The sequence below is a fragment of the Dioscorea cayenensis genome, chromosome 4, assembly GCF_009730915.1.
Source record: "Dioscorea cayenensis subsp. rotundata cultivar TDr96_F1 chromosome 4, TDr96_F1_v2_PseudoChromosome.rev07_lg8_w22 25.fasta, whole genome shotgun sequence".
In the NCBI taxonomy this organism is placed as follows: domain Eukaryota; kingdom Viridiplantae; phylum Streptophyta; class Magnoliopsida; order Dioscoreales; family Dioscoreaceae; genus Dioscorea; species Dioscorea cayenensis.
The window spans coordinates 9,779,632-9,794,466 of record NC_052474.1 but is presented as its reverse complement, the minus strand read 5'-3'; the positions used below and the strand labels follow the sequence as shown (position 1 = coordinate 9,794,466).

Sequence of the window (14,835 nt, the reverse complement as noted above, 5' to 3'; positions counted from 1 at the left end):
CACTTTAGATGAGGAAATAGAAGGAAGAGCCAAGATTCGGCATCATTTCCCATTGTTCAAGCTTGTAGAGGGCAAGGAAGCCACCCCATTGGTGGCATCGTTGGAAGCTTCCTACGGCTTGCCTCTCCGTTTTCATCACTTTAGGGAGTTCTTTGTTGTTTATTTAGTTGTTTTTATGGGCTTGATCATGTATTTTCTTAGTATGAACAACTAAACCCCAAGGTCACCGGATGTTGGTGTACCTTGGGTGAACTTGCTTGTATGATTGCTTAGTTTGCTTTGAATGCATGTGGTTTGATTTTGTGATTCAAGCTTTGTGCTCCTTGATGTGTTTAATTGCATGAGAACTCTATGGTTCGACTCCTATGTTGTACTTGGATGCGCGAGATGCGCCTTTGTATTAGACTCACATAGCTTGAAAGGGATCCGTGTAAAAATACACCGAGGGACCCCCCCTATTAGGGATGAACCTAGATGTGTGTTTGACCCTAATTTGGGAATTTTTTATCCGTATTGCAATCATAAGAGGATTTGGTCAGAAGAAATTCCTGACCAATACTCATATAGGATTAGGGTTAATCACCGAGGGATTTGGGATTATCTATCTTGGGAATCTTTTGGTCTAAAATCACCACTGCCTTGTAACCTTAGCATTCTCAAGCATTAATAGCCCTAAGGAAATCTGCATCTGTTACCTTTCTTTCCCCTAGATTTCCCACTCTTCTATCCTGGCATATTTGCATTCTCATTTAGTAGTTCTTATTCTATTTTTGCTAGTTTAGGATACTTGCACTCCGGTTTGTAAGCTAAACAATAAGTGAAGAGGAAGTAAAGGTAACTCCTTGGCCCCGTGAAATATGACTCCTGTGTCACTCACAGGGTATTACTTGACTCTGTGCACTTGTAGGTGTTCACATCATATATATATATATATATATATAGTAAACATGGTTAGAGGCGAGGTGATCCAATATTTCCCTTATTACATTAATTATTATTTTTATTCAACTTATTTTTAACTCCAATATTATTTTTATTCAATTATTATATTAGAAATTATATAACCTTTAACATTTTTCTTTTTATCTTTGATAGTTTCTCTGGTGAGTTTTGGGTTACACTCGAACTCTTGTGCAAAGTTCATTAGGTAGAGCTCTAAGTTAACACAAAGCTCGTTAATGAACTGGTCTTCAAATGAATTTGGTGGTGAAATTTTACTGAAGTTTCTCAATAAAAAAATGAATAAATAAATTAAAATATTAACATAAATCTACAACGAAAATTCTTAAATACTATGAGTTAAAAAAAAATATTGACAAATCAACAAGATTTTAGGCAATACCAAAGGGATCGTGAGTCATTTTTTTTATAATCTTACTAATTTTATGTTAAATTAGTGAACTTGTTTTCTTGTGAAGGGACATAAGCCAAACTTTGAGGTCAGTAATTAAAAATAAACACATTTTAAGGGCATAAAAAACCATATAAAATAAAGTTATAATTATAAAAATAAAAAATAAAGGTTCATCTTCCCTTTTGACCCATGAGCTACTGGGTTGTATTGTATTACATGCAATGTTTTTAAAATCGGACCGGATAGCGAATCGGTCTCATATTTGGGTCACGGGTCAGTCGGTCCGACGGGATGACCCATTCTGGTCGGACCGAATGATGTCATAAATAAATAATTATCTTAAATATTATATTATATATATATATATATATATATATATATATATATATATATACATATAATAACAAACTTTATCATATTTTTAATCATAATTATCTTAAATATTTATTTAAATATCATTATGATTTTATCAAAATTGTTGAAGATTCAAAAGCAACAAATACAACTCCCTAAACCTTTTATTTCTTAATCTATTAATCATGAATGAATGATGATAACTACATAAATTAAACCACTAATTAAATTAGTGATTATGTGAGGATGAGACAAGGCATGAACAAAAAAATTCAAAACAAAACTAGAACTAAGTATGGTTAATTTAATTCTCATATTTGATAATCATTACCATTAAAATAAAAGTATAAAATAAAATGAGTCCTAAATAATCTATAACTTTTAAACAATTTACAAGTTTTTTTTGGTTTATTTTCTCGTACCTCCAAACTCCAAAGTTCCAAGAATTCAAACAATATTTTCGACAAATCAAGACTCAAAGAGCATCATGAAATCAAGAAAAAAAAAGCCAATTCATGCCCTAAATCCTTTCTTACAAAAACAAAAAAACAAAAAAAGAAACAAAACAAAATAAAAAAAATTGAAAACCGGGTTCCATCCGGTTTTGGTCCGACCGGCCGGTTCACGGGGTTTGGCCGGATTTGACCGGTTTAAAATTTGGTCAATATTAATTCTAAAACCGGACCGGGCTATGGGCCGGTTTTCAGTTTTTCCGATTCTACCAGCCGGTCCGGTTTTAAAAACATTGGTTACATGTAGACGAATTCGTGCGAGAGCCATTAAAAAGCAAGTCCTAAATCTTTTTTTAGCTAAAAATAAAATAAAAATAAAAATAATTTGACATTGTGCATTTTCCATAGGCGTGACATATGACATATATATATATATATATATATATAAAAGGACTTATATCATCCTCTTGTGATTATGAAAGATTGAAAGATGAACAAAAATGTGGTGTGGGAAAAAAATTTATCAAATATCATACATGGATACCACTCAAAAATATGAAAGTGATAAACAGAATAATAAAGATCACTAAAATTTGGTAAAATATCCACCTAATAATATAAAACTATATATATATTCGGTTGCCGTGAGTTGTCCTCCGCGAGATGAGTGGAGAAAATATTTTTGGATATATTCAATCAATTTAATTGATTGAGATATTAATTGATTGATTGAGGCATGATATATATATAGAGCCATATGTAGATGTGACCATATTAAAATATTTACATTCTTTTATATATATCTATATATTCTTGTAAAAAAAGATAATAAGAAAGAAGAGATCTTCTACTTCTATAATTTCATCATATTCAACATTATGCACATGAATATTTCATCGAATGATTTGGTTGAATTAAAACATATTCATCATTGTGCACATGAACATTTCATCGAATGATTTGGTTGAATTAAAACACATTTTGAGCAACATGTAATGATTTTCTTTTGTGAGGATTCAATTTTCAAGATATGAATGAAATCTAGTGAATAGCTTAGAGAATTTTGATTGTTCGAAGAGGACTGGTGCCACTGCTTTCACTTTCACTCATGTATGATCTTTTGGCACTTTATTGAAAAAGGGCATTTCATTGTCACAACTCACAGAAGGAACATTTTAATGCACACAACTATATATATATATATATATATATGAAATCAATTTTCCCATTTTATTTTTTTAGTATTTATTTTTAGTTCTTAAGGATGTTTTACATTTTAATTTATTTCCTAATCACTATTATCTATTATTTTAAAATGAAGTTTTTTTTTGGTAAAAATTATATCAAATGATTAAGTAGAATAATTTCTAAAAGGATTTAAAGGAATTATATTAAGCAAGGTGTTTTTATTTAAAAAAAAAATAAAGAGTGTTTTTGCTAATAAAAAAGATCATAAAAATTCTAGCATATTGATGGTAATTAGAATGATTCCAAAAGAATCCATACAACTTTATTTCATTGAAAGAAATATCAACATAAGAACTAATGATGGGTATATATATTCATGTGCAATGATATGGTTCCTTTTTTTATTTTTTTTCCTTTGTGAATATATATATTTTATTTGTTCATATTGTTTACACTCCTTTTAAGATACGAATTTATTTATTTATTATTTTCTTTTGGCATATAGAAACTTCATAAATTTGGATTGTCATTGCTCAACTAAAACAAGGTCCCCTCCACTTCAAGAAAGGTGAACTTATAATTTGAGGTTTCTTAATTTCCTCTCCTCATGTAGGTTTGATTTTATAGCATGATATTATCTCAAAAAGCAAGGGAAAATTACATGTGTACCTTTTGAAAAATACTACATTATTTGCATAAAATTACTAAAACACAAAGTCTCTAATTTTCATAAAAGACATGGGAAAGAGAGATAAAATTTTTCTCTTATCATTTTTAAATGTTTTTTAATTTCAAGTTCATTTTTATTGTTATTTGTGCAAAATTTTGGTTTTTTTAAAGGTATAATTTTTTTCATATTGTATGTATATTGTATGTATGCAATTTTGTGGTTTTTGGAGGGTATATATATATATATGTGCAAATATAAAGAATACTCACTATTCAACATGTTCATTATAAAGACCCTAAATCAAAGTACAATATCCATATTCTTTTATTAATGCATCACTGATGGAAATGATTTGTTTGGTACTTTTGGAGATGGACAACAAGAGGCTTCACCTTCCTCTGAATTCTGTCTTTTTATTTTGTGTCAGTGGATTACTCTGTGTGTGTATATATATATATATATATATATATATATATATGTATGTATGTATGTATGGAGTGATCAGTTTAGTTTTTTCTGTTTTATTTTTAATTTTTTTCCTGTATGCGTACATCTTTATTTTTTGTTATGTAAGACCACTTCTAAGATTTTAATTTTAGCCACACTATAATAATTATTGTGTAATATACTTATTCCATTCAACTCACATTAATAAAAATTTTTTAAAAAAAATAACATAGAAGAAAAATAATAATAAAAAAAATACTAATAAATTCAATCATTAATTACCCTAATAGTATGTCACAAGAGTGCCAAAGAAAAATATGAATTTGAATCTTCCCCCATAGGCCTATTTATATACTGTTAATGTACTGTATACTCGGATTTAACTGTTCATCAAATTTTTTAACGGAAGTAAACAAATATATATAGAGAGAGATAAAGGAGACAAAAGAAGGGAGTTGATGAGTTGTTTGAGGGAGTGGGAAGCTGCTATTTTGTTATTATTTTTTATTAAAAAACTTTTGAGAATAAAATGGCCTCAGAGTCATTTTAATAAATAAAAAATGGTCCTGGAGTTATCTTCATGATATTGCGATTTTTTTAATAAAAACAAAGTTATAATCGTAAAAGCTCATTTATATATATTTATTTTTCTTTAAGAATCTTGTGACTAGTGACAATGAAATCACTCAATCAAAGTTGCAAGACAACAAATGTAAAAAGATTGTGAAAGAGAGAGTAGCAGTGGGTCTATAAGCGGCTGTAGAAACTCCTCCTCAAAAGTCATCTTCAATATCCAATTAATCCAATACTTGAAAGCAAAAAACATAAATAAAATAAATAACCTAATTCTATACACTTTTGATAGATCAATAATTTGTGATGCATGGAAAACACATTGGATGAAATTGATCGATTCTCTGCCATAAAATCCAATTAATATTTTCAGATGTTTTTTTTTGTTGTCGTTGATAGTTTCGGACAAAAATTTTTCGGCTAAAAAGCCATTTTACTTATTATTTATTTATTTGTTTTATATATTTTTCTATGGCTCTTTGACAAAATTTTTCCGGCAAAAAAGGCACTTCACTTATTATTTATCTATTTATTTATTTATTTTACATATTTTTCTATGTCCTTCATATCCATTTGAATTTTTTCCATGATTTTTTCTTCTGATTGAAATGTCAATTAATGCATTGCATTTTGGTAGTTATAGTGTGACAAATAGGTGCTCATTTGTTTTAGCACACATGAAGCATGTTGGGAGTTGCAAAAACGGCTTTTCTTGTTCACACTACATGTTATGCAGCAACATCTTATTATTTTATTATTATTTTTATTTTTATTTTTATGAGTGGGATGATGCAATGAATAAGATAATAAAGGCCCTTATCTTTGACATAAAAAAATTAGATATATTATATTTATCTGAATATAACCTCCATAGTTGAGAACCCTAAATATTAGGGTGATACAGTAACAGTTAATTAGGGGTTAGTTGGATTAATTAGTTTAGTTTTGATTTTTAAAATAGTTGTTGTAGGTCTCGTATAAATAGAGTTGGACCGTTCATATTTTTTCAAATAGCAACGTTAAGATCAAAATATTGTACATCCATTTTGTACCGTTAGATGCCATTTTGTACCGTTAAATTGAAATCCAACGATTGATATTTATGAATCACAAAAAAAAATAAAATATAGAAGATGGTAAAAGTCCTTATTCCTTGATATAGAAACTCATATAGAAATATTGCTCAATTTTCTGAGGACGTACTCAGAATACAATCTAAGCATGTTGATTGTTAGCTCTTGGATCATAAATCAAGGGTCGTGATCATTCACATTAATAGTTTTACTATACTTATGAATAGTATCACAATAAAAATTGGGATGCACAATTCAGTACAATATTTTGACATTGTAGGTGGTACTGTTTATTGGGTTATTTCTTCACTGTCTATCTTCTCTCAATTCTCTCTCAACCTTTTATATATCTGGGGATGTTCCTGTGAATGTCCCCAAATTACTTTTTCTCATATATATATATAAGAAAATGCATTTATATAGTCCATTGCTTAGTCTACTAATCAAGACATAAATCACCACATGGTCCACATCCCATGTATTTTTTTTTCTTATTATGAGAAAGATGCCATGTGGCTCTCATCCTTTGATTAAAAACAATAAATTAATTAAAATAAGATAGGTAGTTTTGTCAACAAGTATGTGGTCCTAAGCAACACCTTGAACAAGAAAGTTTAGTAAATTGGACAAAGTTTAGTATGAGAGACATTGCTAACCTTCCAATTAAACAAGAAACAAGGAAAACCATAGGAGAAATGAAATAAATAAAAGAGGGAATGCCAATATAAAGTAAGAACAAGTCATTGGGTACACCTTGTTTGTTGCTGTTGATGACCTCTAAAGCCTTTGAAAAGGCGCATGGGTGGTAGTTTATTTCTATGATTTTCTTCATCAAATCACAACCACTTAGATTAGAATATCTTAGAAATACGTCTTTCTCGTTACAAGATGAGTATTTGGTTGATTTAGTAAGTTTAGTTTTGACAAATGTGTCCCTAATTTACATCACATTATGTGTTGAGAGCAATATTTTAAAACTCAGATTAACCAAGTTGGTTTAACCGAGTTTGATGATACCCAACTAGGTCACTAAGTTGGTTTTTATAAAAAAAAAAATTGGGTTAAATTAAAGCTCAATTTTGATCCACCTGATTCGACCAAGTATCAAGAGAACCAATAAACCCAGAGCCCCGTTAACCAGGTTTATCCGAATTATTACTTTAAATATTTTTATTGAAAACCAACCATTTTGGATCATTATCCTGTTATAAAATATTTATTAGATTTTATTTAAGATAGAAAGTTAATAATTATTTATTATAATAAAAAATATTCTTTTGTTGTGCTTTTGTATAATTGTTTTTGAAATTTTTAATAGTTTTTAATATATTTTTATAATTATATAATTAAAAATTATAAAAAATATATTATTTGTGATTGGGCCAACTTTAATTCGACCGTTAATAATCCGTGACTCAGGAGCTTTTTTGGATCATCCTAAATCGACTTCAGAACATTTGATTGCAAGTGTTTTTTTTTTTTAAAAAAAAATATTAGATAATAAACTCATTTGTTCAGTTCAATTTAACATCTTTTGCACTCATAAATAAGATAATACTTCAGAAAGATAAAATCCCTTTCACATTTTAATTGAAAATTTCAATTTTCTATTATTTTATAATTCATTTAAGATGATTTATTTTTATTTGAAGAATATAATTCCCACTTTGAAAATAAAGGGATCAAATAAGACACAATGACGTTTCTAAGTGGCATCACCAAAGTGAAAAGTAGTGGACTATCAAATAAATCAAGTGGGTTTAATTGCTAAAGTTTGATGATTATTGTTTGATCATTAAAGCATTTGAATTTATTTCATGGTTGGTAATTTGATGAAAAAGGTGAAAGCCTAATATTTGTTAGACCATTGATTGCCCTTGTATGTACATTGGGATAATGCCCTTTTTTTTTTATAATGAAGGTACCAAATAGTTTATAGGTTCTATCTAGTCCAATTTAGCCAAATGATTTAATATTTTAAGGATATGCATGTGTTTTATCAATTCAATCTTATCCCTTACTTTTTGGAGGCATTGCATGAACATTATGACTAAAATATGTGCTTTTTTATGGTGGATGATTTGGCATACGAGAGATGAGATAATGATCAACAAAAAATAATTATTTTTTAATAAAAAAAAATTCAGTGTGAGAGTAAAATTCTGATTTGTAATCAGTATGCCACGTTTTCCACTTTCATTATTTCTTTTTGGTTTATTTTCATTATTTGCATGAATTTTTTAATTGAAAGTTGAAAATTATATGTTTTAAAAAAAAAACTTTTGTCAAGAAAATAGTTAAGACCTGTTTATGATCATTGTTTTTTTTTTTTTAAATTTCTTTTTCATTTTTCAAAAATAAAAAAAATATTGAGAAAGCATGAAGAATAGTTAGAGTTTTAATTATGTAAGTAAATCAAGTAATCTATACATACTATTAAAGTAGATATATAATCTACTCTAAAAGCGTTTTCAAAGAATAATTTTAATTTTTTTATAATATTTAAGTTTTTATTTATATTACTTATATTATTAATTATTGAAAAGTATTAATTACATCTAATTATTTATGTAATAAATGTTCATAATACTTTTGAAATCCAAAGTATAAAATAGTTTTTATGGTAGAAGTTGTTTCGATGTATAATCTCAATGTTTCAAGGAACAATTTTTATTTTTTATAACATTTAAGTTTTTAGTTATATTCTTTATATTATTAATAATTGAAAAACATTAATTAAACCTAATTATTTTATGCAATAAATGTCCATAAGACATTTGAAATCCAAAGTATAAAATAGTTTTTATAGTAGGAGTTGTTTAATTATATTATTTTATATATGATATTGCTTCAGAATTCCTTACAAAATTTTAAAAACTCCGTCGCGAAACCGGGAGAAATGCTTAGTTAAATTAATAATTCATGTTGATCAAAATTTGGATTTTACAAACAACATGTGCATAGAAATAAATTAAGATAAAATAACACTTGTCAAACTTAATTATCATGGTCAATAAGTAACTCTTAATACTCTTAAATATATATAATTACATACTTGTAAATGTGAAATAATATGGGTGTTTAATTGATTAAAAAAATCTACTGTGAAGTTCTCAAAGAAATTAATATCGAGAACATAAAACAAAAATGCAAAATTAATTGATCATCTGAAGCATTCTCCCTGAAGATCTACTTGGTCTAAATTTGGACTGTTATCATCATAGAGATTAATTATTTATTAACTTATTTTTTTAATTAATCTTTTTTCATGAGTTTGGTGTGTGAAACATGAGTTATAGCCCTTAAACACACACTCTTAGAATTCTTAACAAAATACAGTTAATGATAAGCACACGCGACATATGGATAATAATAGTAAGATAATAAGTATATAAAACACGGTTTCATTGGGGGACTTTTTAATTACTCAAGCTTGTTATATGTAATTTCACATTCAACTTTAACTATAGTTTAATTTTTCAAACGATTTAATCATACTTAAAAAGTAATTATGGTTCCTAAAATGGTGTTTAATTTCATTCTTAAAATCAAACCATTGTTACTTTGGTCAATGAAAGGGAAGGTTCTATTCATTTTTATTCACCTAGCTACTGTGACACCACTATCATCATTTCGCCCATATATAAAGGGTGCATCCTCTACCAACATTTGTAAATTTTAAATCTATGAATATTGCTATTAATCATTGGATTTCGATTTAACGGCTCTACACTATAATATCAGTAATATTATTGTGCTTATAAATAATAAAAAATGAGATGCATAATAATTTAATTTTAAAAATTCAATCAAATTATATACAATAACTGAACAAATCTGAACATACTCCTTACTGGTTACTTTGGTATTAATGTGGTATTTAAAATGTGTGTATATATATAAATTACCACCCATATCCATATGTAGGTATTGTGTAAAAGCTATTAATGTTTTTCCACATAAGATAACATCATGAACGTAGAAAGCCATACATATGAACATGCAAAAATGACTCATTAATAACAAACTGTGAAAAGCACATGCAAAACAGTACTAATGAGACTGAACACCAAAACTAAAAAAATAAAAAATAAAAATAAAAAACCGAAAATCTCTTATTTCATTATTTCATACATGAGACAACAAAAAATGAAATAAAAAACATAAAATAAAATATATTATTTTTATAAATAAAATAAATATAATTTTAATTTAAGAAAAGAAGAACCACTACTATCATATACATCACTATTACTCATCATTTATGCTTAATATATAAATATATATATATTGATGATTTATACACAATTATAAGAACATATAACACATGCTCAGTTAGTAAATCGATTTAATAAAAGAAAAAAAAATACTTCACATAAAAAATCTAAAAATAAAAATGGTTGTATAATAACTAATCTAGCCAATGTAGGTCTTATGATTTTGGTTGAGAAAATAAGTTATATATATATATATATATAAAAGCATAGAATTTTTTTCTTCTTGATTGAAGGTGAGACTATTTATTTATTTATTTATTTTATATATATTTAGTTTTAATCATAATTAGGAATTAAAGTATTAATAACTGATTATTAAAAATTAATAAAATTGCAAGCTGGATTCATTCATTAGGTAGAAGTAGAACAAACTAAAAGAGAGAGAGAGAGAGAGAGAGGAAAAAAGCAAAAGCATCCAACTGAAAAGATGATATATTAGCAAAACAAAGCAAAGGTTAGCCATGCAAATGATCGAGAGAGAGAAGAAAAAATTCCAAGCTTTGAGAGTCAATGCAAGTGCACATGAAGTAAACAGCGACATCAACGCTCCAATGGAGGTCGGCAGAGTGGAGTGTGGGCACTGGACACTGATTCCTTTCATTCATCCTTAATAAAAATGGCAACTTCTAAGTTGGAGAAGCACCCACTCTTTGGCCTTTGGCCCTCTCTCTTCTCTCTTCTTCCATTATAAAGGGAAGGTTCCCTGCCCCTCCCACTTCTTCATTCCCAACTCCCAAACAACAACCCAGCCAAAACAAACAATAGAAGAGGCACAGGGTTCAAAGTTTTCACCTTCTCCCTTGTTTCCTCTCCCTATTCCATCCCCTTTTCAGTCTTAAAGTTGTGAGCTCTCTCTCTCTCTCTCTCTCTCTTGCTTGTTTCTTGGATAAAAAAAAATTGGATCTTTATGTAGAATAGCTGTTTCCAATCTCAGTCAAAGTCTTGAAAGTTGAAGTTTTTTTTCTTCCTCCTGTCTGTTAATAGCGCGTTTGAATTGGAAGAGAAAGGAAAAAAGACCAAGCTTTGGAAAAGATGGTGGTGTTCAGCTTGGAGAGCGTGATAGAGTCCTTTGAAGCTTCAACCAGGGATGCTGGCAGGGTGCAGATAGAGACTCTGAGGAGGATCCTGGAAGAGAACTCTGATGCTGAGTATTTGCAAAGTTTGGGTCTTAATGGAAGGACTGATCCAGACAGCTTCAAGGCTTGTGTGCCCCTTGTCACTCATCCTGATTTGGAGCCTTATATTCGGAGGATTGCTGATGGAGATACTTCTCCTGTGCTCACTGGGAAAGCCCATCTCTTCCATATCCTTAAGGTATTTGATTCTTTGACTCGATTGATTGTTGAAGTAGGACTTGTTGATTTTAAGGAGTTGGTGTTGTGTTGTAGCTCTGGAACTACCCAAGGGAGGCCAAAGCTTGTGCCTTTCAATGAAGAATTGGTGAAATCCACCATGCAGATATATCAGACTTCTTATGCTTTCAGAAACAGGTATGAAGCTCTAGTGCTGTCTAATTGGATTGAGGTGAAATGGAGGAAAAGAAGATAAAAGAAAAGTTTTATCTGTATATATTTTTTTTTTCTCTAATTTGTTTGTCAGAGCATGTGTTTTTGGAGCATTTGTTCTTCATAAAGGTTATGTGATGGCTTAAATATTTCTGCTTGATTTTTATTTTGGTGGATATTCTGAGGAAATTTTGATTTGTTGTTTGCCCTTCCTTGTGAACTTCTTCAGTTTCCTTTTAGTCTCTTTCTGGATTGAATCTCATTCACCTTGTTTGTGTAACAATCTTTAAACCTTTACAAATTTTTTATTATTGTCATGCTTTGGCTGTTAAAATTCATGTATTCTCATGTGAAGCTGCAGTCTTATGCTCAACTAAAATTTGCAGGGAATTCCCAATAGCGAATGGAAAAGCACTTCAATTCATTTACAGCAGCAAACGGATCATGACAAGAGGGGGTCTTACTGCAACAACAGCCACAACAAACGTGTACAGAAGTGAACAATTTAAACGCACAATGATGAATCTCCAGTCCCAGTGTTGCAGCCCAGATGAAGTGATATTTGGTTCGGACTTTCACCAGTCCCTGTACTGCCATCTTCTCTGTGGGCTTATCTATTCTAATGAAGTGCAGCTTGTATCATCCACATTTGCACATAGCATCGTCCATGCTTTCCGAACATTTGAGGATGTTTGGAAAGAACTTTGTGCTGACATTAGAGAAGGAGTTCTATCTAGTAGAATTACCATTCCTTCAATGCGAGACGCTGTTTCTGAACTTTTGAAGCCTGATCCAGAGTTAGCAGATTCTATATATACAAAATGCACAGGTTTAAGCAACTGGTATGGTGTGATCCCCGAGCTTTGGCCTAATGCAAAATATGTTTATGGAATCATGACTGGTTCAATGGAGCCATATTTGAAGAAGTTAAGGCATTATGCCGGAAATTTACCACTAATGAGTGCTGATTACGGATCTTCTGAAGGTTGGATTGGAGCTAATGTGAACCCAACATTGCCTCCTGAATTGGCAACCTTTGCTGTGCTTCCTGATATTGGTTACTTCGAATTTATTCCTCTTGAGGAGAACGCTGAGCAGAAATTAGAGCAACGACCTTCAACCACTTCTTATGCAGAGTTAGAACCGGTTGGTCTTGCTGAAGTTGAGGTCGGGAAAGAATATGAGATTGTTGTTACTAGTTTTGCAGGTAATTTTCTGTATAATGCATCTGTCTTTAGTGTTTTACTTATTTTCATGGTTAAGAAATTTTGAAGATAAACAATTTTTGGAAACCAGAAAACCAACTGTCTCGTGCTGCTACATCACTTGAGTAAAAGAGGAAATTTAAAGGATTCTTTGGTAGACTTGAGTCAAATGCCATTGCTTTTTAGAGATTGGAGCTGATTATATACCTTTGTTAACTGCCTTTTTTACAACATTCTCACAACTTTTTGACTTGCTGCAGATAAGTGTGGATAACTAATTATAATTTAGTAGTTCAAACATTTGTTAAGAAAAAAAAAAGACTCTTTGCATAAAGTAAGTTCCTTTATTCTTAAGATATAATTATAGTGACTTGGAATTAATTCTTTCCATTGGAATGACAGGCTTGTATCGATATAGGCTCGGTGATGTAGTGAAAGTAGCTGGCTTTTACAACTCCACACCAGAACTCAAGTTTGTTTGCAGGAGAAGCCTTCTATTAACAATCAACATTGACAAGAACACAGAAAAAGACCTCCAATTGGCAGTTGAAGAAGCTGCCAAACTCTTGGCGGCCGAAAAGCTCGAAGTTGTGGACTTCTCTAGCCACGTAGATGTTTCAACTGAACCTGGTCACTATGTGATCTTCTGGGAACTCAACGGCGATGCCTGTGAGGATGTACTAAGCAATTGTTGTGATTGTTTAGACCGGGCATTTGTCGATGCAGGCTACATTTCATCAAGGAAAGTCCGTTCCATAGGACCACTAGAACTCCGAATTGTCCAGAGGGGCACCTTTCAGAAGATCCTTGACCATTTTCTTAGCCTTGGCGCGGCCGTAAGCCAGTTCAAGACGCCACGATGCGTAGGCTTATCGAACAGCAAAGTCTTGCAGATACTTAATAGTAATGTTATGGATAGCTATTTTAGCGCAGCATATGACTAAAACTTAGTAATGTTCTTGCTTGTTTATCAGTATGCTATTTCAAATGGAGTATGTAAAATCTCTTTCTCTATATGTAACTTTTCTGTTCTGTTTTCTTTTGTTGCAATAAGAAGCCTAGGCAGTTTTAATTATGTAAAAACTGGATGTTAATGTATGATTTGTTCATGCTAGTGTGAACAAGACTTTTATTGTGGGCTTCATTAAGGGATGTTTCAACAAAGTGTGACAGGTTGATGGTCAAAAAGGGTGGGCTGTTGAATGCTGTAGGGTTACGCTGGTCTCAGTGGATTCAAGAATACTGAATACCCAACCTTTTGGGTGGAATCCAGGAAGACACTAGACAGCAATGACGAGAGGTGGTGGCCATTAGATTTCAGCGTTAAATGAAGGACTTTGTTGGTATTCATCTGGGCCCCTTTGAACGTTATACTGGTGTTTTTCATTTCCAAGTGTTTATTCTATATTAAAAAAAAGAAGCACTTTTAGAATTATTTTGCGACAGAAATAATTTTAGTATTTTATTTTTCAGAAACTGACAGCTTGAATGAGAAGCACTTATCTGAAGAATGTAAATGTTGACATCTTGACCAATATGTGCTGGAACATCTGAAAATGTAGATGCTCCCTAGTGTTGAACAGTTCGCTGGTAAATATTGCTGCTATTGATGATCACAGTTATTTATAACTTTAATCGTTATATTATCTTAGAATATAATGTTGATAATACTTCATCAACTCATTAAACTCCTAGTCATTAAATTATCTCCTATGTTTATACTATAATATGGGATGC

General features: G+C 30.3%; 1 protein-coding gene across 1 annotated transcript; it reads left to right on the top strand.

Moving 5' to 3' along the window:
• Positions 1-11,242: 11,242 nt before the first annotated feature.
• Positions 11,243-14,230, top strand: LOC120258858 (jasmonoyl--L-amino acid synthetase JAR4-like). The gene is given in 5 exon segments (XM_039266310.1): positions 11,243-11,672; positions 11,674-11,702; positions 11,777-11,878; positions 12,280-13,100; positions 13,501-14,230. Coding segments are annotated over 5 exon segments (1,746 nt in total). The 5' UTR covers positions 11,243-11,420; the 3' UTR covers positions 14,043-14,230.
• Positions 14,231-14,835: the final 605 nt, after the last annotated feature.